At 35.6% G+C, this 22,107-nt stretch overlaps 2 protein-coding genes across 4 annotated transcripts in view; both read right to left on the bottom strand.

Annotated features, from left to right (window-relative positions):
- Positions 1-22,107, bottom strand: part of RPGR (retinitis pigmentosa GTPase regulator) — an 89,541-nt gene that overhangs the window by 10,086 nt on the left and 57,348 nt on the right. For 2 of the 3 annotated variants that reach the window (XM_020979626.2, XM_020979627.2), the window contains exons 14-16: positions 18,337-19,377; positions 5,422-5,610; positions 3,032-3,089 (exon numbers count right to left, since the gene is read on the bottom strand). In XM_020979626.2, the coding sequence (XP_020835285.1) occupies positions 3,032-3,089; positions 5,422-5,610; positions 18,337-19,377 (1,288 nt within the window). The remainder of the gene's footprint in view (positions 1-3,031; positions 3,090-5,421; positions 5,611-18,336; positions 19,378-22,107) is intronic. The other variant, XM_020979628.2, reaches the window with a different exon arrangement.
- Positions 16,432-18,160, bottom strand: LOC144454218 (uncharacterized; the record flags this gene model as incomplete). Its single annotated transcript, XM_078145651.1, has 1 exon — positions 16,432-18,160. A coding segment is annotated over one exon (645 nt), but the record flags the coding sequence as incomplete, so codon positions are not given.

Raw genomic sequence — 22,107 nt, 5'->3', positions numbered from 1 at the left:
CTGTGTGACCCTGGGCAAGTCATTAATCCTATTTGACTCAGTTTCCTCATCTGTAAAATGAGCTGGACAAGAAAATGGCAAAGCACTCCAGTATCTCTGCCAAGAAAACCCCAAATGGGGTTACAAAGATTCGGACATGACTGAAATAACTAAACAACAAAACTTTGTTTTTAATCTCTTTATATTTACTGTTATACACTTATATTCATTCTTGTTGCTCCCCTCCCCCACCCCCTACGTCTTTAGACTGGTTCCTTGAAAGTGGTTATTATTTCATTCATTAAAGCTGTATCCCCAGAGCCTGGCACAAAACCTGGTAGGTAATAGGTAATAAATACATATTCTTTGATTTACTGATCTTGTGTGATGTTATATCTGCTTTCAAATAGCTGACATATGGAAAAGGTGGTAGATTAATTCTATACAGGTCCAAAAGACAGCTAGAGCTAATGGGAAAAAGTTATGGGGAGACTCAGTTTAACAGAAAACATTCTAACATTCAGACTTAAGAATAAAACTGGGTGCCTTGTGAGGGAGAAAGCTCCCTGTTACTCTAAATGTTGAAGAAGAAAGGCAGGAAATTATAAGGGATTCCTGAATGGTGTAAAAAGTTGGACCTCTAAATTCTTTGCTAAATTTAAGACTCTATGATTCATGATTAAGTATATTTAAATAGGTTAATGTTCAATGACGGCACAATACCATTATAAAAGAACATACAGACAGCAGACAAATGTCCAAAATTTGCTTCAGGAGCTAATGTTAAATATGAACTAAAACATCAGAAAATATCTCCTTGATGAATGAACTGTTTGCTCTTCAAGGAGAAACAGATTACAGGTGTTCTGATTTACATTTAAACTGCAGTGAATTTACCTAGGTGGAGCCTCTATGGATATTTCAATTGTACTTATGACTCATTGCTTCAATTTCTTTTAATTCAAAACATTAAACAAATTTAAAGTGAATTTTTGAATAGTTTTTCAACTCTCTAAGATGCATGCTAAGAATAGAAATAGTGACATATTAACAAATGAGTTAAGTAAGAAGCAAGGACAAGTAATAAAGAATGAAGGAAAAAGTATGACACAGTTCTGAAAGAACAGTGTCAAGAGTGTCAAAGCTTAGGAAGAGCTGAGGCAGTTTTTTAGTTATAAGGGGAAAGGAAGAGGCTTAAAGAAGGGAGAAGACAATTTCTTGGGGTGGGGCATAGACAAGATGACAAAAAGAGGTGAAGGAGAGAAGAGAGACATTCTGAATCCTTTTTCTTTGCCAAGGAGAATAACCTTGGAATTGGTGGAATAGTCAGAATTCAGTTAGTCTGAGAGCTGAGACCTAAGACAGAAGGGGGTAAGAAGGAAGCATGTAGATTTTCTTGATGAATTCAATTCTTACCAGAGGAAATTCATCAAGCAACCAGCAAACATTTATTAAATACCTGCTATGTATTAGGCATTGTACTAGGAGCTTCAGGATAAGAAGAAAAAATGAAATAGGCTCTGATCTGCAGATCTATATGGTGTGACAACACATCTACCTGTCTAGGTTAGAGAGAAGATTAGATGTGTGATTTCACTGGTACAGAGAATTACTGGATGCAGAACTTCTTCCTACCTCCTTTGGTAGCCCCAACTAAAACCCTACCTTCTACAGGAAGCCTTCCCTAACCCCTCCTAATTCTGGTGCCTTCTCTCCGTTAATTATTTCCATTTATTCTGTATGTAGCTTGCTTTGTATATATTTATTTTAATGTCTCCCTCACTAGATTGTAAGCTCCCTTAGGTCAGGGACTGTCTTTCGCCTCTTTTTGCATCCCAGTGTTTGGCAGAGTGACAGGTATATGGTAAGACTTTAATAAACGCTGACTGATTAATTAATTAAACTGTGTGAAATGGTAACTGAAAAAAAACACCTGTCACAAGGATTTTAGGACGAGGCAGATTATAGTCTCATCGTTCTCTGCCTTGGCCAGGCCATAAGCTGAGTACCAGGGTCAGCTGAGAGCATCATCTGTTAGGGAGGCCAACCAAAGAGTGTGCTAAAGAGAATTCAGAAAAGTATGAACAGGATGGATTTCAAGAAGATGTGGGGGGACACAAAAACTGTCTTCAAGCAGTTAAAGTGACATAATATGGCCAAAGAATCCACATGTTCTGATTGGCTCCAGAGGGCAGAACTAGGGGCAACTGGTATAAGCTTAAAGAGGCAGATTTAGACTTAATGTAAAGAAAATCTTCTCAGCAAATAGACTGATTCAAAGTGGACTGGGATGCTCTGGAAGCAGGTGGCCTTTAAGCAAAATCCAAGTGGCCACTTGCTCAGTATGCTATTGAAGGATTCTTATTTACCCCCGGCAGTAAAAGAAATCCACTTAGCATTATTGTCCGTGTCCCACCTTTACTGGGTGAATGGAAAAATAGTTACTCATAAGGCTGTATAAATAGCTAAAAATGGAGACACAGGGTTACTAATGAATAATGAGAGTTTGGATTTTTAAGTGGGTTTATTTAATAATAATAATAATAATATGATAAATAGTTTATTAATATATCCAGTTAGCATTTATAAAGCACTTTCTCACAATAACCTTGTGAAATAGATGGTGCAAAGTGTTACTGCTATTTTATAGATGATGAAGCATATGATTGGGGTTTAAGTGACTTATTCAGGATCATGCAGGTGGTAAAAGTTAGCACTGGGATATGAACTCAGGTCTTCTTAATTCTTAAGACCAATGTTTTTCCTGTAACATTATGTGGTCTCTCTAAATTACGGCGATTGGAAAGTCCAGCTGATTAGGAGCCAAGAGACCTGGTTTCTATCACTGAGTTTGGGCAAATCACTGAATCCCACTAAGCCTCAGTTTTCTTCATTTGTGAAATAGGACTTGTCTTATCTTCCTGTTATGAGGATTAAGTGAGTAGGTAAATGTGAAAAGTATAAAATCCTGGTATAACTGCAATATATGCTACCACGTACTTTCTTTAAAAGTCTAACTTTCAGTTCCATTTTTAAAAGCAAAAATATTCACCTTTCTGACTTTCATTGCATTCTTGAATGGCTTGTTCATCTTGCTCCATGTTTTCTTCCTACAAATGAAAAGTAAATCATAAAAATCAAATATCTGCTATGTTTCAACAAACATTTATCATTTGTTATTACTATACTATTACTACTAATTCATGTTTAGAAACTAATTCTTGTTACGTGTCACTATCCTTCTTGGCAGAGATGCTTGGACATGACTAAGGTACACTGGTCCATAGGATCATAGATATAGAGTCTGAAGGGATCTTAAAGGATATCTAGTCCATTCTACTCCACTGAGGCCCAGAAAGGTGGAGTGATTTACCTGAGGTCACTCAGGAAGTAATAGGCAGAACTGGGATTCCAAGACATGTACTTTGAATCCAAATTCACTGCTTTCCTCACTGTGTCACAAATAATATATCTTTATCATATTACTATGTCAAATGGTATCAACAACTTCTGATATTTCACGATCTTAATACATCTTGTGATTTAGTGAATTAGAAGAAATTAAAAATTCATTTATGAGTTCTAAGAAAAGCTATCTTTTAGCATGAGCTGGTAAGTATTACAAGTCCCAATAACAAAATAATATAACATTAACAAAATTATAACAAAAATTAAAATTATATAACAAATGATTATAACAAAAATAATAATTACTATGAATTTAATGATTTCAGAATCAGAAAACATTACAGGTAGAAGACTGAATGAAGATAATAAGATAATTAAAGATTAATTCAATCTCCTAATTTTACCAAAGAAGAACTTGAAGCCCAGAAAGATGAGTAATTATCCAAAACATTTAATTAGTATTAAAGCTTGGACTTGATTGTATATCTTCTGATCTTAAGTACAGTTCTACTATACCATGCTGGATATAAGGACACAAGATACCAAGCAAAACAGTGTTGCAATTATTTACTAGCTAATTTGGGGGGGGGGTTAGTTGTAGAAGGAAGAAACAAAAAGGTGTCAAGTTTAGTACTGTGAAGTTCAAGAATAGCATAAAACCCTGGTCAGGACAAACCCGAGAAAATAGTGCATGTGTTGATGATGATGTCTTTAAATTTACAAAGCATTTTCCTTACAATATCCCTTTGAGATAACTAATTTGAATATTGTTATCACCACCTTACAAGTAAGTTTAGCTTAAAAAGATGACATAAACGTAATACAAGAGAAATGGGAAATAGCAAGATTGGCATTAGAATTAAGGTCTTCTGTTCCCAAATCCAGTTATTCTTTCCAGTTGTCCACACTGCCCCTCAGGTAGTGGTGGTGGTTGTTTTCCTGCTCCAAATCTCTACTTTTGGGTCTTTTTCTTCCCTGACTTCTTCTGCTCACCCCTTTGAGAAATCTACTGTACTCATGTATCAAAATCTATTTTTAGAAGAGAACCTAATACAGTTGTTCAAGTAGGAATATGATCAAGTTCTCTCTTAGAAATATTTTTATTTTACAGGGACCTACTTCTAATTGTGCAATTTCAGGCTTTAGCAAGTCATTAAGAGAGGTGTTTGGGGAAGCAGGGATATTTTTTTCAGTATCCTTGAAAACAGATCACACTGACAGCTGCTTAAAATGTAAGGTTAGCCCTGCTACTAGACATGAATAGATATTTACCTTTGGGAAGAACCATTTTTCTCCCCATGAGGTTGAGAAAGAGCTTACAAAGACGGGCATAAAGCCCATATGTTTCATCTTGCTTACAATAGTGAGTCTCACTCTTATTTGATTCTCCCTTGTGATAATCACAGTCCAAGAACGGATCTAGCCACAAAGAAAAGCTCAGCATCAGGAGTAAGCAACTGTTGATGGTTTCTTTGGCCATGAGACCAACCCATGAAACAAAGAAAAATACAGGCCCCCAGCGCTTCTGCCTCTGAAGTGACTGCATGATGTGTGAGGACAAATGATGAAAAAAATCACATAGTTTTTGGAATGTTTATAAATGTTAACTTAAATGTGATATTAAAACGTGAGGTTTTTGGCCAGTAACAAATTAACAAATGGGGATCAATTGAAGTTAACCAAGGATAAAAGTTCAGGGAGAAATGATAGCTGTCTTCAAATTTTTGAAGGACTGTCACATAGAAGAGGAATTAACTTACTCTGCTTGGCACCAGAGGAGAGAGATAGGGCCAATGGTTAGAAGGTTCACAGAGGCAACTCTGGGTTTGGGATGATATTTATCTCTATATTTGTTTTAAAAGCTGATAGTTTAAAAAGGTTAAAAAAAAACACCACTTGATACAGAGAGAGACTATTTTCCTTTGCTAGAATAGTAGCCACTTACAAACAAATTCTGTTATTGGAGTGACATCAAGAATACCTAAAAGCTAAACCTAAATAAAATCCTTTGATAGCCAAGCTACAACAAAATACCTTTTCAAAGGTTTCAGCTATGGCGGCACTGGTTCCTTCTACTTCTGCTTCATCATGGATCTTTGATTTGATATCCTCTTCCATCTTTTGTATTACTTTTCTCTCTTCATCTGCAGGTTCATTATTAGCTTCCATGCCTCCGTCATCTGTTTCTGGTATTGCTCTTTCCTCATTTGACTCTTCTTGATCCTGTGACAAAATGAATACTCAGAGAAAGTTTTCATTCTTGCCTTTTAAAACAGAAATTTTTCATATTATCTGTCCTACATGATTTCTACTATCTATCAATACTTCCTATTACATTTATTCTAGTACTAAAATAATAGAAAATAAAATGTCACACAGTTCTCACAAGATATTACCTTACCTCATGTATGAAAGCAAACTGCTGTGTTTAAAAATTTTCCCTAGGAGTCTTGAGATTTGTGTCCATATAGGCAAAAAGAAAGAAATCAATAAAGTACTTAAACATGTCATAAATTCTTTAAAAAATATCTTTAAAGATGATAAAACTTCAGAGGCTTTGTGACCTACCATGATCATATTTTCTATACATCAAATATACTTTTCTCCTTAAAGATGTCAAGCCAAGTACTAATTGAGTGATATCCATAAAGAAGGGAGCAGGTATGCTTCGATAAAGACACAAAACCATATTTTAAAAGATTCACTCTTTGGACATTTAAATCAGCATCAAAACCAAGAAGAGAGGCAGAAAATTTGATTGATGGACTGCTACTTAATAACCCCTCAATATCTTTGAATTAGAAATAACTCATATTTTTAAAAAATCACCCTTAAACTATTTTCCTTTTGAAGTCCATTCTTTGGTTAGGACTTACTATTGCTAAGTAAAAGATTAATTATATTTTCCCCCTAACTTTCCAAATTATGTACTTCATTGAACATAAGGGACAGATATGATAAATTTGTGGTTTCACACATAATCTCTTATTACCTAATTACAATTTTTTTCCTCGAAGACCATGTATGCAATATTTGGTTTATTACTTTTTCCTCCTTCAGCATCATAACTTGCTTTGTGTTGTCAAGCTTCCCAGCAATTCCTTGACTAAGCTATGAATGTGGCTTGACTTAAAATTCTACCAACAAGGTATACAGTGTCGAGGTTGAAAATAATGGTGTGTCCCCAAATCTTTTACAAAGGAGATGGGAATTGACAAGTTGTGGAATATTGCATATAATGTCTGATCAATTTTACTGAAAATTTTTTTTAACTTTCCTCCTATTTCTTTCTTAAAAAAATTCTTTGTTGTAAGGAATGTTTCTCTGGCAAGGGGATCAAGAAAGATATAAAGGAAAATTTAAATTACGTAAAAATAAAAGATGACAATAAATCTATTAAAAAGAAGATAATGGTATAATAATTTAACTGTTCCTGTTTACATATGTGAAATGAAAGATTTAAGTAAGGGAAAAGTATGTTTTTATATAGTAATACTCTAATTAACCAACAGACAAATCTCAAGCAGCTAGAATGACCAGGACTCTAGAAGCCCCAAACTCATGAGTTTATGACGCTCTAAGATTTTCAATTAACCTCTGAAGCCTTAATAAAAATAACAAAGCATAGGCCATTTTGAATGGCTTTACATAATGCTAATCAAGGACCACTAATAAGCTAAGTAAGAGTGAGGGAAACTACCACTGCATTCTAACTAAAGCAACTACAATAAAATGTTAGAAAAATATTGGTTAAAATAATTAAAGCTAAGGCAAAACAAAATTACTTCATTTGCCTGCCATTATCTAAGAACTTCAAAAGATTTGCCTGTGTAGTTTTTGTCTGAGGGAAAATAACATTCAGCTTATTTTCACTGTAGGCTTATTTTGCCAATTAAGAAAAACCAGAAGCAACTTGAAATTCTTGTTTGTCACCAATTATTTTATTTTATTTTTGGAGGCAGTAGGGGTTAAATGACTTGCCCAGGGTCAAACAACTAGTAAGTCTCTGAACACACATTTAAACTCAGGTCCTCCTGATTCCAGGGCCTGCTCTATCCACTGCACCACCTAGCTGCCCACGTTAATTACTTTAATAAGTCTTTGTTTTTCCCTCTGGAGTCATTCTGTAAGTCATCAGAGACAACTTTAACTTCGAAAGTAAACAGACACTACTTACACACAATAGGCACAGAGAACTGATGACTAGAACAAATATGTGTTAAATGCATTATGTCTAAAAATACACAAAAACTAGAATTTCACAACTGGAAGAGAACTCAGAGATCTAGCCCAACTCCTATCTGAAATATAAAGTTTTTCTCTTATACTGAAATCTTTATAATTTTTAGGCCTTAGTTCTACTCTTTGAGTTGTCAATAAGCAGAGTTGTCTTTCACATGCTGATCCTTTTAGTACTTGAAGATAGCTACAATATTCTCCTCTCTTATGTTTTTTCTCCAGACTCCATTATACTCATTCCAACTTTCTGCTTACCTGTGTTCATCTTAAAATGTGAAACTTATAATTATAGGAATTCAGAACTGGTAAGACCAGTGGGACTACCACCTTTCTTGTTCTGGATACTAATTTCTATTAAAGCAGGCCAAGATCATACGAACCTGTTTGGCCCATTCAAAACCCCCAAATACCTCTCAGGTGAACCACTATATAGTCAAATCTCCCCTACTCCTTGCGCAGTTCTTAAAAGGACTAAAGCCAAAGATTTACATTTATCCCCATTAAATCTCATTTTACTAGATAGAGTCCAATATTCTAGCATTTTGGATTCTGATTCTTTCATAAATAATTAGCAAAAGTATTATGAATAAAATAAGTCTAGGGACAGAATCCTGTGACATCGTACTACAGACCTCACTTCTAGCTGATGTTAATCTATTAACCAAAACTATGAATGCAGACATTTTTCCATCATTTCCCCAGGAATAGGCTGATGTCAAATTACCCAGTCTTCTAGCAGAGTCTATTTCTTTGAAAAACAAGTAATAAATTACAAAATAATCAGATTTTTACTTTTGTAGTAGGTCACCAATTTCACTACATAACTCTCAATCACCATTCCCTCTTGCTAGTTCTGACCTTTGAGGCTTAGTATAACGAATTTAATCTTTCTCCACACCAGAGATGTGCAAATACTTGAAAAGGCTTTCATGGCCCTTCCCTGTCTTCCCTTCTCTAGGTTAAACAACCCCAATTCTTTCATTTGATTTTCATGTTGAATGATTTGTAGGCTTTTCACCATTTTCTGGTCACTTTCCAACTTATCACTGCCTTTTCTAAAATGTGGCACCTAGAGATACAGTATTTTTCCAAAGGCAGTCTGATAAGGACAGGAAACAGTGAGGCCATCACTTTGCTAGTCTTGTGAAACAGTTTTCTCAGTGTAACCTCTTATCCCATGAACCTTATTGGCTACTTATTTGTTGTTCAGTCCTGTCTGACTCTTCGTGACCCCATTTGGAGTTTTCTTGGCAAAGAGGCTGTAGTGGTTTGCCATTTCCTTTTCCAGCTCATTTTACAGAGGAGAAACTGAAACAAACAAGATTATTAAGTGACTTGCCCAGAGTCACACAGCTAATAAGGATCTGAGGCCAGATTTGAACCTAGAGAGGTAAGTCTTCTTGACTCTAGGCCTGGCACTCTATCCACCAGATAGCTGCCCCTCTACCATATTATTGACTCCTATCAATCCACCAAAACCCCTAGACTTTTTTCACCTGAACTGCTTCTCTCATCTTTTATTTGTGAAGTTTAATATTTGAAACAAGAGTAAGACTTGAAGTTTATCTCTATTAAATTTTATCTTACTTGATTTGGCCCAATGTTAGACTGCTTATAATCTGTCAAGATCTTTTTGGATCCTGACTCTGTCATTTAAGGTGTTAGCTATGTTATTGTAGCTTTGTATCAATATGCAAATTAAATAAGCCTGGCTTTATGCAAGTTGTTTATGAAATTCTTTTAAAAATAATTTTTATTGGTCTTTTATTTTTATATTACCTACACCGTACCTTGGAATTCCTCACTGTCATCTAGTTCACAACTCTCCTTATCTACAAGAACAGCCTAACAGTTGGGGGAATATTGAGGGAATAGGTACTACTGGTCTGGTGAATAGGAAACTAGTTTCTTCCTTTTTTCTACTTTTGTGCAGGCAGCCACTCTTCCAGTCACTTTTCCTCTTTTTTCCATAGTTAATGCCCTTGGATCCATTCCTCTCCTTTGAGAGGGAGAAAGCGCAAAAGTACAGGAGGAGAGGGAGGAGAAAAGAGGAAAGGGTAAAAGAGACACACAAGGAGGGAGAAAAAGAAGAAAAGGAGGAGGAGAAGGAGATGGGAGCACAACAAACAGAAGAAGAAATATTGATTGAGGTGGCCCCCTGTACAATATAAGTTCCCACCTGTGCTCACAACCTTATCCCAGCAAAATGCGCTAGACTCATTTTGTGTCTAAACATTTCAGATCTATAATGTTCCCTGCTCTGATGAAAGCATAAAAATATGAATCAAAGTAGTCCTCCTTCACTATAGCTGCAAACCCTACTTGTGCCAACAAAGAACACAAAAGCATTAAGATCTTTCTCTTTCCTGATGTACCTCACCACTCATTAACTCTTCCTCAAGTACCTTTAGTAATGAACTCCATAGATCAGTAATGCCATGGTTAAACATTTATGGGTAAGCTTTATCTTAATAATAGCTTTTAAATACTAGGTGAATGGAAAGGAGATAAACTTTAAAGAAAGAAATAACAGAAAAAAAAGCTTTGTAATTAATACATGGTATCCTGGAGAAGGAAAAGGCAAAGAAAAATGGAATTACTGCCTTGGAACTGCCCCATTGGGTGAAATCAGCAAAACCAAGATGGGCATAAACATGCCTAAGGCCTAGAGTCCAGTACCAGTGACTTCATCACTGTTCTTCTCCTGCTACCACTTCAGTCACTCTCCATGGCCCTGCTTCCTGGTCTCTCAATCCCTCCTTTCCTGGTCTCCAGCAAGGATGCTGCTGAGGCCCCAGTGCTCCCTCTTAAATCTAGTTTGGGAGCCATGGCAGCCCCCTCTCTCTTGATGTCTCTAATTTTGCTTGTACTTGGGATGCAACACCAATGGCAGGCTCTCTCTCTCTCACTGCCTCTGGCCTTCTCCCTCCCAAAAGCCTCCCCCTTACTCACCCTACCCATGTAGCTTTGCCTTCCCCTTTCCTCTCCCTCAGGAATGGGGGGAGGGTGGCATAGTCCTCCAAAACGCTGACGTGACTTTGTGGAATTTCCTACCTGACAGCACACACACTGGCTTTCAAAGTTCTATTACAACAGCATGAGAAATTTTTTGCCAAATGCTTTACAAAAACCTAGGTAAACTAGACCTTAGAGTATCCCCTTGATCTAGTCTAGTAACCCTATCAAAAAAGGAAATTATTTGATATGACTCGTTCTTGATAAATTCACCCTGGTTCTTTGTGATCACTGCCTTTTCTAAATAGTCACTAACCATCTCCTTAATTCTTCAATTTATAATTTTCCAAGGAATCAAAGGCAAATTCACTCACCTACACTTTGTAGATTTCTTTTTTCCTCTTTTTGAAAAAAAAAAGATATTTTTCTCTTCTCCAGTCCAACCTGTACCACTCTAGTTCTCCATGCTCTTAAATATAACAGATAAAGCTCCCCTCAAAAAAGCAATCATATCTACTAGTTGTTTTGGTATGCTGGGAGTTCGTCAGGGTCTGGTGATCTAAATTAATGGAGGCCAGACAGGTACCTCTATTATCCTGAATAACAATTCTTTATTAGTCATTTAAAACCTCTTCTTTTTAGACCTAAGATCACTTTCCTTAGCATAAAGAAGCATCAGACCAGCCTTCTGTCTTTCATTTTCTCCTCATTGCAATTATTTTTCTTAATATGTTCAGAATTTCTTTCCTGATAGCTTTTCAAGGGCTTATCAGGTGATTTTCCATAAAGAATTTTAGTTTATGGGATACTACCTATGATTTCTTTGAAGTCTTTGAAATAATAGTTGGCGATTATATAGCACTTTAAGGTAAGCAAAGCACTTTACATTTATCATTTTATTTGACTCTCTCAAAAACCCTGTGAGATGCAATTATACCCATTTTACATATAAGTAAAGTGAATTGGCAGAGTTAAGCAAGAACCCTGATTGTATAGCTACAATTCAGTAACCATCTGAAGCAGGGTTCAAGCCCAGGTCTTTGTGAATCCAAGTCCTATGCATTAGTTGCATCATGCCACATAACTCTCTGTAAATCTAGGGTATACATCAGACTATGTCCAACATTCTTTTCCTTCTCTATCATAAATTCTAAGATAGAGTTGTAACTTCTCCTCCTTCACCAAGATTCTCATCATTTTTCCTTCAGCAACCAGTTCTTCCACACCGGCAATGACTGGGTCCAAAAAAGCAATTCCCCTCACTGTTTCTTTTACATTTTAAAGGACAAAACTGTCATTAAGGCAAGCCAACAAATAATTAACTTTTCACTTAGCCAAAAGGTGATTTCAGTAGTTTTCCAGGTATTTGAAGTCCTCCATCACTACTGTACTATGGCTTCATGCTAGACTTATGAACTGCTTCCCAAACATATATTTCCTCCTGTTGATAGGCGTTTCAACAACATGACTCCTTTCTGCCTCTGTTGAACTTATTTCCCCTCTTGAGTAGATCTTATTGATATATGATGCCATTCTTCCTCTTATTTTACCTGTCCTGATCCTTTTGAACAAGGTATTGACTTTCTTGAGCTATATTCCAGTCAAAATCCTATTCCAAGTCTCAATGATACCCATAAGGATCTATAATTTCATTTTTCACTTGTTACCAATATTTTGGCCATATGCATATAAAAATTAGATGCCATGGATATAACTGTTTTCTCCTGCACTGGATTTTGTCTCCTTTGAATTTCTAGGTGTCTTGAAGGCTATTCTTCCTACATAGCACCTACCTCATATGGTAAATCACCCTCGCAATGTAAGGCTTTTACTAGTATGTTTGGAGGTACATGATGTACTCTGTGTTATGTGAATCCATGCTATCTGAGGTTCTATTATACTTTTGGTTCTGCTGTATTTGGGAAATGCCATTTTAAATAGGCCTACTTTCACCGTTATTCCTTTTGTAGTTTTGCTATGCAATATTTAGACAAAAATAAGGTTCAATAGGCCTAGACCATAGGACTATAGATTTAGAGCTGGAAGGGATCTTACAAGTCTTCTAGTCTAACCCCTCAAAATGAGGAAGCTGAGTCCCAAAAGGTTAAGAGGTTTGCCCCAGGGCACACAGCCAGTAAGTGGCAAGGCTGGGTTCTCTGACTCCAAATCCAATACATTTAAGCTTTACCATTGTTCTTCTCCAGGGGATTCCTATACCAGATCTACAAATGCCATGGGAACTGCATTTAGGACTTTGTGCTACCATAAGACAACATGCAGTTAAAATTTTAAAGGCAGATTCTTTGTCACCACCTGCTTGTGGTACTTCTTTCTACAAGCGTGAGGTGAGAGGAGAACACAGAAATGGCAATTCCAGCATTGGCTGAGGGTTCTCTGTGCTCGGGGCAACAGCTCTGTTAAGCTACAGAGAGCTTGTCTAATACTACACTATCACTTTTCAGTAATCTCTCAGGAAGCTGGTGGTATGGGAACAATAGCTTTTCTCAGTGGAAAGGAGCAACTGGTTTATAAAAAGGAAAACACATTGCATGAGTGCATAAACACGTATCCATTGATAAGAGCTTTTTAGTCAGAAAACCTGAGTTCAAATCTGGCTTCACACACTCATTAGATTTATGATCCTGGGCAAGTTACTTAACCTCCATCTGCACCAGTTTCCTCATAATAATAGCTCCTACCTCCCAGGTTTGTTATGAGAATCAAATAAGATATTTGTAAAGCGTTTAGGCACAGTGCCTAGAACATAGTAAGCACTACATTAATAACAGCTACTAATATTTTTATTATTCACAATATTATCTAGAATGACAAATAATAAAACAAGCATAAAGTTATTCTCATGACATAGTATATATTTATACTTATATTAAATGGCTATATAACAGATTTTTTAGAAGCATTTCTCCCACTTAAATAGTGTATGTGTATGTATCTGTATGTATGTGTATAATAAGCTGTATTTTTCAACATTTAGGATTTTCTCCAGATTTTTACGTTTTTCTCAATATGCCAGAATTGTGATCTATAAAACTGGCTCATTACTCAGCTTTGTATTAATTCTTCAAGATACCCATTTTCTCACTACGTGAAAGGAATATCCATAAACCTCTTCCTTGTGGTAAAAGTTTGGTTTTTCAGACCCATACTTATAAATTAAAGATCTCCTCATCATAATTAAGTTGTATATATAATGGGGAGAACTTTGATTCTGTAGGTGTAGTCCTGAAAACCAACATATTATTGATCTAAAATATTTCCAGCCTCACTCACCTCTAATCTTGCTGCTGAGGAGTAGATGCCTTCTGTAGCCCCTCTTCATGGCTTATCCTAAAATCCTTGGTCACACAGTCCTCAGGGTGAAGCTGTAAATCAGTACTTGCTATACACTGTCACATTACTACTAGTTCCCACGGTACTCATTATTGACCAAATACAATAAAAACTTAATAGGTTAGGTAAATGGGAAGATTGATTATTCAAATTCAGTTAACTAAGATTAAACAGGTGGTATCCATGATTTCTTAATAGCCAAATCTAAATGGCCTTTTCTCAACAGTCATCATTTTTGACCTGTCCACTGCCTTCTGACACTGCCAACCACTCTCTTCTCCTTAATACACTCTTGCCTAGAGAAAAGAGAGTATTTCCATGATATTATTTTATTCTGGTTTTCCTGACCTATGCTCAATCTCTATTGCTCTTTGTCCAGGTCATATCTGATTAAAAGTAGATTATCCCAGGCCTATGTCCTGGGATAATCTTATTTTCTTTCTTTTTTCCTCCTATTTTATACCTCTATACTATTTCACTTAGTGATATTATCAGCTACCATGGATTCAATTACCACCGCTATGCTGATGACCCTCAGATCTATTTATGCTCTCTTCTAACCGTTAGACTCCCATTTACAATTTCCCATTGTACATCTCAAAGAGGTTGAGAGGCACCTTTGACATTTCCAAAACTGAATTTGTTATCTTTCCCTCCTCCCCTTTCCAAGGGCACCAGCATCCTCCCAGTCACCAGGTGCACAACTGTCTTAGATGTTATCCTCACCTTCTTTCAGTACCTATATCCAATTTATTGCCAACTCCAGTTGATTTTTATAACATCCCTTACACACATCTTCTTTTCTCCAACACTGCTACCACTTTGGTTCAGGCCCCCAAAATTTTGCGCCTGGAATATTGCAGTAGTCTTCTGGTTGGTCTCCCTTCTTCTAGTCCCCCCTCCACTCAACTGTCCAAGTGATCTTCCTAATGCAAAGACCTTACCATGTCACCTCCCCCTCATTCAATAAACTCTAATGGCTCTCTATTACCTCTGGGATCAAAGATAAAATCCTCTGTTTTGTGTTCAAAGTCCTTCACAACCTGGCCCCCTCCCACTTCTCCAGTCTTCTTACATCTTATCCAACTAACTCCATAAACTCTGTGATCTAGTGACACTGCCCTCTTTCTGTCCCTTATACAAGAGACTGTACATTTTCACTGTCTGTGTCCCATGCCTGGACAGGGAGAACTATTTTCCCTTCTCATCTCTGCCTCCTGGATTCCCTCTGTTTCATTCAAATCTAAGCTAAAATTTCATCCTCTGCAAGAAGCCCTTCTCAATCTCCTTTAATGTTATTGCCTTCCCTCTGATATCATCTCCAATTTATCCTGTATATAGTTTACTTGTACATAGCTGTTTTTGTCTTCTTCTTCAGATAGTGAGCTCCCTGAGAGCAGAGAATGTCTTTTGCTTCTCTTTGTATGCCTAGTACTTAGTACAGTCCTTTACACACAGTAGGAGCTTAATAAAAATATACTGTTTTTACCTGACAAGTTGAGGGAGGAAAGGATAAAAGAGGGTTAAGAATGGTGGAGAAGGAAGGCTGAAGGGGAAATGTTAATAAACTGAAGATTAGTATCAGGGGAATAATAAATGCTACTTTCTAAAAATCACTTTACCAAATGATAAACTAACACTACTTGTCCTAAAGAATCATAATATATTAGAGCGAGAAGAGGCATTAGAAATAATCTTGTCCAACTCCATTTTACAAATGAGAAAACTGAAATTAGGACAAATTAAGTGACTATATTAGTTAGGAATCAAAGCTCAGATTATATTCCAGACTCAGTGATCTTCCTACAACAATTCTGCTCATGTAAATACTCATTATTTAGTTTGTAGCTATTTTGGTGGAAATGAACAAAAGGGAAGCTGGTGTAGATTCACTTCTACCAACCGAGGATGAGCTCTACTCAGTTACATACTCATTTAGTGGGTTTCCTTTTATACAGCTCAAATCTGTCAGATATCTTATTCAATAATTATGGCGCGTAACACTATTTTAAAAACTACCACATGATATGGTTAATTCAATGTTCGATGTGTTGTTACATTCAAAATACAGATAAACATAAACTGGTCTATAGCTATAGAATTTCTTATATAGGTTGTTTCAACTCAATTTAGATAAGATGGAAATGATTCTTGTACATATAACAGTCAAAATTGATAATTTTGCTTCTGGGAATGTCATCTTGCTTTTCCCTTAATCTTTCTCCCATATTATTATTCACATATTCCTTCTATCCTAATTTTTAAAGATTCATGCACAGAAAGCACTACACAAAGTTCATAGGAAGCCCATTCTCTATAACAATTCCTATTAATTAAAGAATTTCTCTCAGATAAAATATGGAAAAAACAGGAAAAAATTATGCTAAAAAGAATTAGGAGCAAATGGTTCACCTAAGGAAAAATAAATATAATTTTGTACACTTTATACCTAAAAGTGAACATATAAATTAACCTTTTCTTAAAAAAGTACTAAGTATGCAAATTTAATCAAGTATTTTATTTGAAACATTCCAATGAAAAACAGATAAAAATGAAGAACATAGGAGGATCAACAAAGAACATATTGAAAACACACAATAAAGAGAATGACGTACAGTACAGATGTTTGGAAAGCTAGAGAAGATAAAAGAGCAAAAGAACTTTACTCTGCCCAATTAAAAATAACAATAATACATGGAAAATTAATATTATTTTAAAATGTTAACCATTTAGAGAAATTATTTTTTAAAAATCAAGTATGGAATCAAATCAGTCTGGTGACTACTCAGAAAATAACCAATTCAAATAAATTTATTCCTAAGTCAACCATTTCTTAAAGGTATTATACACTTGTATTAAAATTCATAAAATGAGGATTATTTTTTATTTTATTGGTGCAAATTATATCCCTAAGTGAATGAACACAAATCCTAATTAATCTACATTTCAATGGAAAAAGTATACTCTAAAGATGATTTATTGATTTACTATTAAGGAGTGAAGCAACTATGACTCTTATAAGAGAAACACAATTAAAGGATTTTAGAAAATGGAAACATGTAGATGTGTAAGAAAATAAAATGATGGCACTGTTTCTTTATAACCTGTCTTATCAGTTATAGTTTTAATTTATATTATATGTGTTATCAAGTTATAGTCACAATTTATATTTTAAGAAGATCAATCAACATGGTAGGCAAGTCTAAAATTGAAATCTATGGTATTAAATTTGTTGAGTTTAGACTTTCACAGATATTTATAAAATTTTTTGAATCCTTAAGTTATACTCTTTTAAATTATTATAATTTACATATGCAAATACTTAGACATTTTAGAAACAATTTTCTAAATTTCTCACTAAGGATAGTTACTTACCTAATACCACCTTTATATTATGTTACAAGTTTACATAAAAGATTAATATTACAAGTTATCTAATTAATTGATAAAAATCTACTAATGCTCCAAGTTGGCACCAATAATAATAATGCAATCCATTTAATTGCCATTGTGGTTAATAAAACCTGAAATTTTGAACTTGTTTGGCAGAATACTATAATATTAAATCAGAATTTCAAATCCATTATCTCAATGTTAGGTAATGAGGGAGTACATTATTCCAAAATGTTTTTGAATCTGATAACCCATTCACTAAATGTTGCTTTGACTGTGATTTCATTTTAGACTGCTGTATATTACTTTCTTTCATCTCTGACTTGGTACTAGAGTTTCTTTGGTATATTTTATGTTTGTCATATTTTATAGTTCCTTTTATTTGACTCACCTTTTTCTCTTCCTCACTTTCACCCTTTCCCTCCTCTTCATGGTCTTCTTTTTCACCTCCCCTTTCATCATCCCCCTCTTCTTCTTCTCCTTCATATTCCCCCTCTTCTTCCCCTTCCCCTTCCTCCTCAGCTTCCTCTACCGCCTCCTCCTCCTCCTCAGATTCCTCTACCTCCTCCTCTTCAGCTTTCTCCATCTCCTCCTCCTGCTCCTCTTTCTCCACCTCTTTTTCCTCCTCCTCCCCCACCTCCTCTTCATCTTCTCCCACCTCTTCCTCTTCTCCTACCTCCTCCTCCTCTCCTTTCTCTGCCTCTTCATCCTCCTCTTCCCCTACTTCTTCCTCATTTTCCTTAAATTTATCTTCTGCCCCTCTTTTATCCCAGTCCTCTTCCTCTCCCTGCCAACCCTCTTCCTCTTCTTCTCTTCTTCCTCTTCCAGTCTTCCTATCTTTCGCTTATCTATCTCCTCCTCCTCCTCCTCTTCTTCCTCTTCCTTCCCCCACTCGAGTCCCTTGTTGACTTCAGGGCTCTCTTCCTCAAATACTCTTTCATCTCTGCTCTCAGTAGTTTCCAGCTCATCTTCCTCTTCTGTTCCCCACTGATCTCCCTCTACTTCACTCACCTCTGCATTTTCCTCTCCTTCACCTGTCTCTTGCTCTGATTCTTCTTCTTCTGCTTCATTTACAGCCATATTTTTCTCATCTAAGGAAACCAAAGCTTCTTCATGTTCCTCTTCCTCCTCTTCCCCTCCTCCCTCTACCATCTTTTCTCCTTCCTGTGTCTCTGTCACTTGGCCATCTCCACCATCATCTCTGGCATTTACTTCTATTTTTTTCTCTTCAGACTGTTCCTCATTCTCCTGCTCATCACCTTCTAGATTACAGAGCTGGTCATCTATCTTTCCAATATTTGCCTTTCCTTCATTATAACATTCCTTATTTGACTGAAATTGCTTAAAATTCTCAACTACATTCCATTCACTATCATTTTCACCCTCCTTGTTATTTTCTGACTCTTCTAAAGATTCTTTTTCATTGTCAGAGCTTTTATCTTGCTTCTCATTTGTAAGTTCTTCGACAAAGCCTTCATTTTCTTCATCTTTAATTTTAATTTCACTTCTCTCACTATGTTCATTCTGGGGAAGTTCTTCCTTTTTGTCTTGCTCCTGTGGACCATCAGAGGATTTATTATCATTATTTTCTAAATTCTCTCCTCCCTTTCCTTCATCCTTCAGACTTTCTATTTCTAGTTGCTGACTTGTGTCTTGCTCTGTTTCATTGTCAGAAGCTATTTCTATTGTTTCTAAATTCTTCAGAGTATTTACTTCGTCACTTTCCTCCTCCACTACTTTGTGACAACAGCTCTCACCAGTATTTATTAACTCATCTTCACTTTTAAGTGTCTCCTTCTTTGAAATTTCTTCAACAGGATTTGCTTTTGGTACAAACAGGGCTGGGTCACTATTTATAGGTTCAGCTGAAAGTGATTTAGCTACTTTTGCTTGCTTCATAAGCATCTCCTCCTCCAAAGACTCATTCTGTGTCTGCCTCTCTTTGCTTGTTTCTGACATCTCTTCAACTTCGCTAACATTTTTACATTCAGTCTCAGAATTGTTTTCAGTATAACATTCAAGTTTCTTCTGTTTCTTGGTTGTTTCAAGATTCTGTAAATTGATAAAAATAGCTTATCTACTCTAAGATTCTGCTTAGTTTTATATTTTTAGGCTTTTGACTAGTAAAATAAAAATCTTAAATTTCAATAGACAGTTCTTTTCTCCATTTTCATAATCTGTGCTCATTAAGTTTGTGGTAGATCTAATTTACCACATTTTAATATACTATGATGTACCTGTGTCCCTATTTAACAATTTTTACATTCTTACTGTTTCAGTTTTCTCACTAATGATGTTCTTCTAAATCTGAATCTATTCTTTTACATTCTGAATCTACAGACTGTTTTTTAAAAGAACCAGAAAATCTAGAACACTACATAAGAGATATATTTTAATCTTTCCATCTTCCTCATTTTTCAGTTTCATATTTTTATTTTTCTTCAATTCTATGGGAAGCACAAAATTAAAAAGAAAAGAATGAATAAAAGCATAAAAGGAGAAATAAATTGTTTTTAAAAGAATAATGACTTAATGGAATGAAAATATCATAGGGCAAAGGAGGTTTTAAATGGAATCATTTTTTTCAAATTATAGCAGACAAAAATGAATTATCTTTCAGTACATAATTTTCTACTCACTTAAAAAGTTTTAGCTGGCCCTCTTTACTAGTTTTATTGTGGGGAATTTCTTTTTTGGGTCAGACTTATGACTTCATCAGTTTAGAGAATTCCCAGTGTGGAAACTTCCTCCATAAATGAAACTCATCTGTAACATAATCTTTACATTATTCCTGAGTCACTGAGGGGTGACTTGCCCATCCATAGTCATGTAACTATCATGCATCAGACAAACAAATTAAACCCGGGTATTTCTGATTCAAAAGCTGTCTCTTAATCCACTGTAAGATGCAGCTTCTTACGTTGTTCAATGGAAAGATCACAGATTTGGGAGTCAGAGGACATAGGTTCGAATTTCACCTTGATCTGATACTTATTGCCTGTGTGACCTGGCACAGACTGCTTAATCTCCCTTGGCCTCAATTTCCTGTACTGTAAAATGAGCTGGATAAGATACAAATGACCTTGGATGTTTTTTCCCACTTTAGAACTATGATCCTATAATAGATCAGGTTATTTAATTAAATCACCTTACATGACAGGCAGAATGGAGTAGGGAGAGAACCTGTCTTGGAGATGGTAGAATCTAAACACAAGTCTGCCTCTGACACACACTGGCCTTGTGACCCTGGGCAAGTCACTTAACCTGCAAATGATCCAGGCAACTCCTGGAAACTACTATAAAGAGCAGAACAGTTGCTGATCTGCAGTGGAAGAGGTAGTTTCCTCAACAGGAAGCCTTTCTATATCAATGAAATCACAGGCTCATACCATGATATTAACTTTAATAATTCATAATCCATTAATTCATAAATTATTTTTTAAAAAATGATCCAAAATGGGAAAGATTTTTTCCTCGCTTCTCTCTTATTTCTCTCTGATACACATGCGCGTGTGCACGCGCGCACACACACACACACACACACACACACACACACATACACATAAGGAGAGTCCCAGAGTCTGAGAGTAGACACAGTGACAAAGACACCAGAGGTTTACTTGGGACCCATCTTACTTTCTATACTATCATATCTGATAAGGTGTGGACAGCTCAAGGAATCTTCCTTTTCTACTATTCACAAGTTCTTCATTTATGTGATCCTCAGCAAAACATCCATGATGAATAACAAAGATTTCCTATATTTCATTCCAAATTAGCAAGATTTTACTTTCTTTTAATAATAAAAGTTCATAATTTCTTCAATTACTTGTTAGTGAAAACAAGCTTTCTATATCTAAGCTCTCACTTTCCCTTCTAATTGTTAAATGTCTACAATACAGATTATTAGAACATCCTCCAATGTTTTAACAGTCATATAATATCTTTCCTCATTGTTTATGACATGTTTTGTGCTCATTTAATTTTTCTCATTAATTCACTAATTTGGTAATCCACATACTTTCTCTTTGTAAACTTTAAAGATTTATTTCTTTTAAAAAATCATATTCCCAAGGACATTCCCATAATCACAGCTCAAATTGAACTCTGACAATGCAATAATTGAGTATTATCACAGCATCTAGGTTTTACAAGATTTTCTAGTTAGTACTTCCCAATCCAAACCATTCTGTGGATTGGTAAAATATTAAAATTCTCTAGCAGGGACCTTCACAGTCATAATACAAACTCTCACAAGGGAGCAGAGGTGAGCAGAGCAAGAAAAAGAGAGAATAAGGATCACCTTTTTTAAGCATACAGGTTTTAAGAATTAAGAACCTTTGATATTAAAAACAGTTTACGAACTCATAAAAATTCACTGAGGAACAGTACTAGACCACTGACTAGCAACTGAAAAATATCTGATCTAGCCCAATTCTATCATATAGATGAGAAAATGCGGATATAGACAGATAAAATGATATCCAAAGTCACTTAAGTCAATATAACAACAAAAAATATTCACATTTATATAAAGAGCTTTAAGATTTACAAAGAGTTTTCCTCACAACACTGTGCAAGTGTTATACCCATTTTATAAATAAGCCTTACAAAAGTCAACTAATTTTTCCCATGGTCACAGAGCAACTATGCCATGAAATGTTACAACGTCATCTTACTGCCTTATAGTCATGTTGTCATGGCCAAAAAAAAAAAAAAGACAACAATCCTAAATAGCAAAGGTACTAAACAGCCAATATAATTTCAAAATATAAATGTATC

Source organism: Phascolarctos cinereus, unplaced genomic scaffold (assembly GCF_003287225.1).
Source record: "Phascolarctos cinereus isolate Bilbo 61053 unplaced genomic scaffold, phaCin_HiC Scaffold_726;HRSCAF=1367, whole genome shotgun sequence".
NCBI lineage: Eukaryota > Metazoa > Chordata > Mammalia > Diprotodontia > Phascolarctidae > Phascolarctos > Phascolarctos cinereus.
This window is presented reverse-complemented; position numbering and strand designations above follow the sequence as displayed.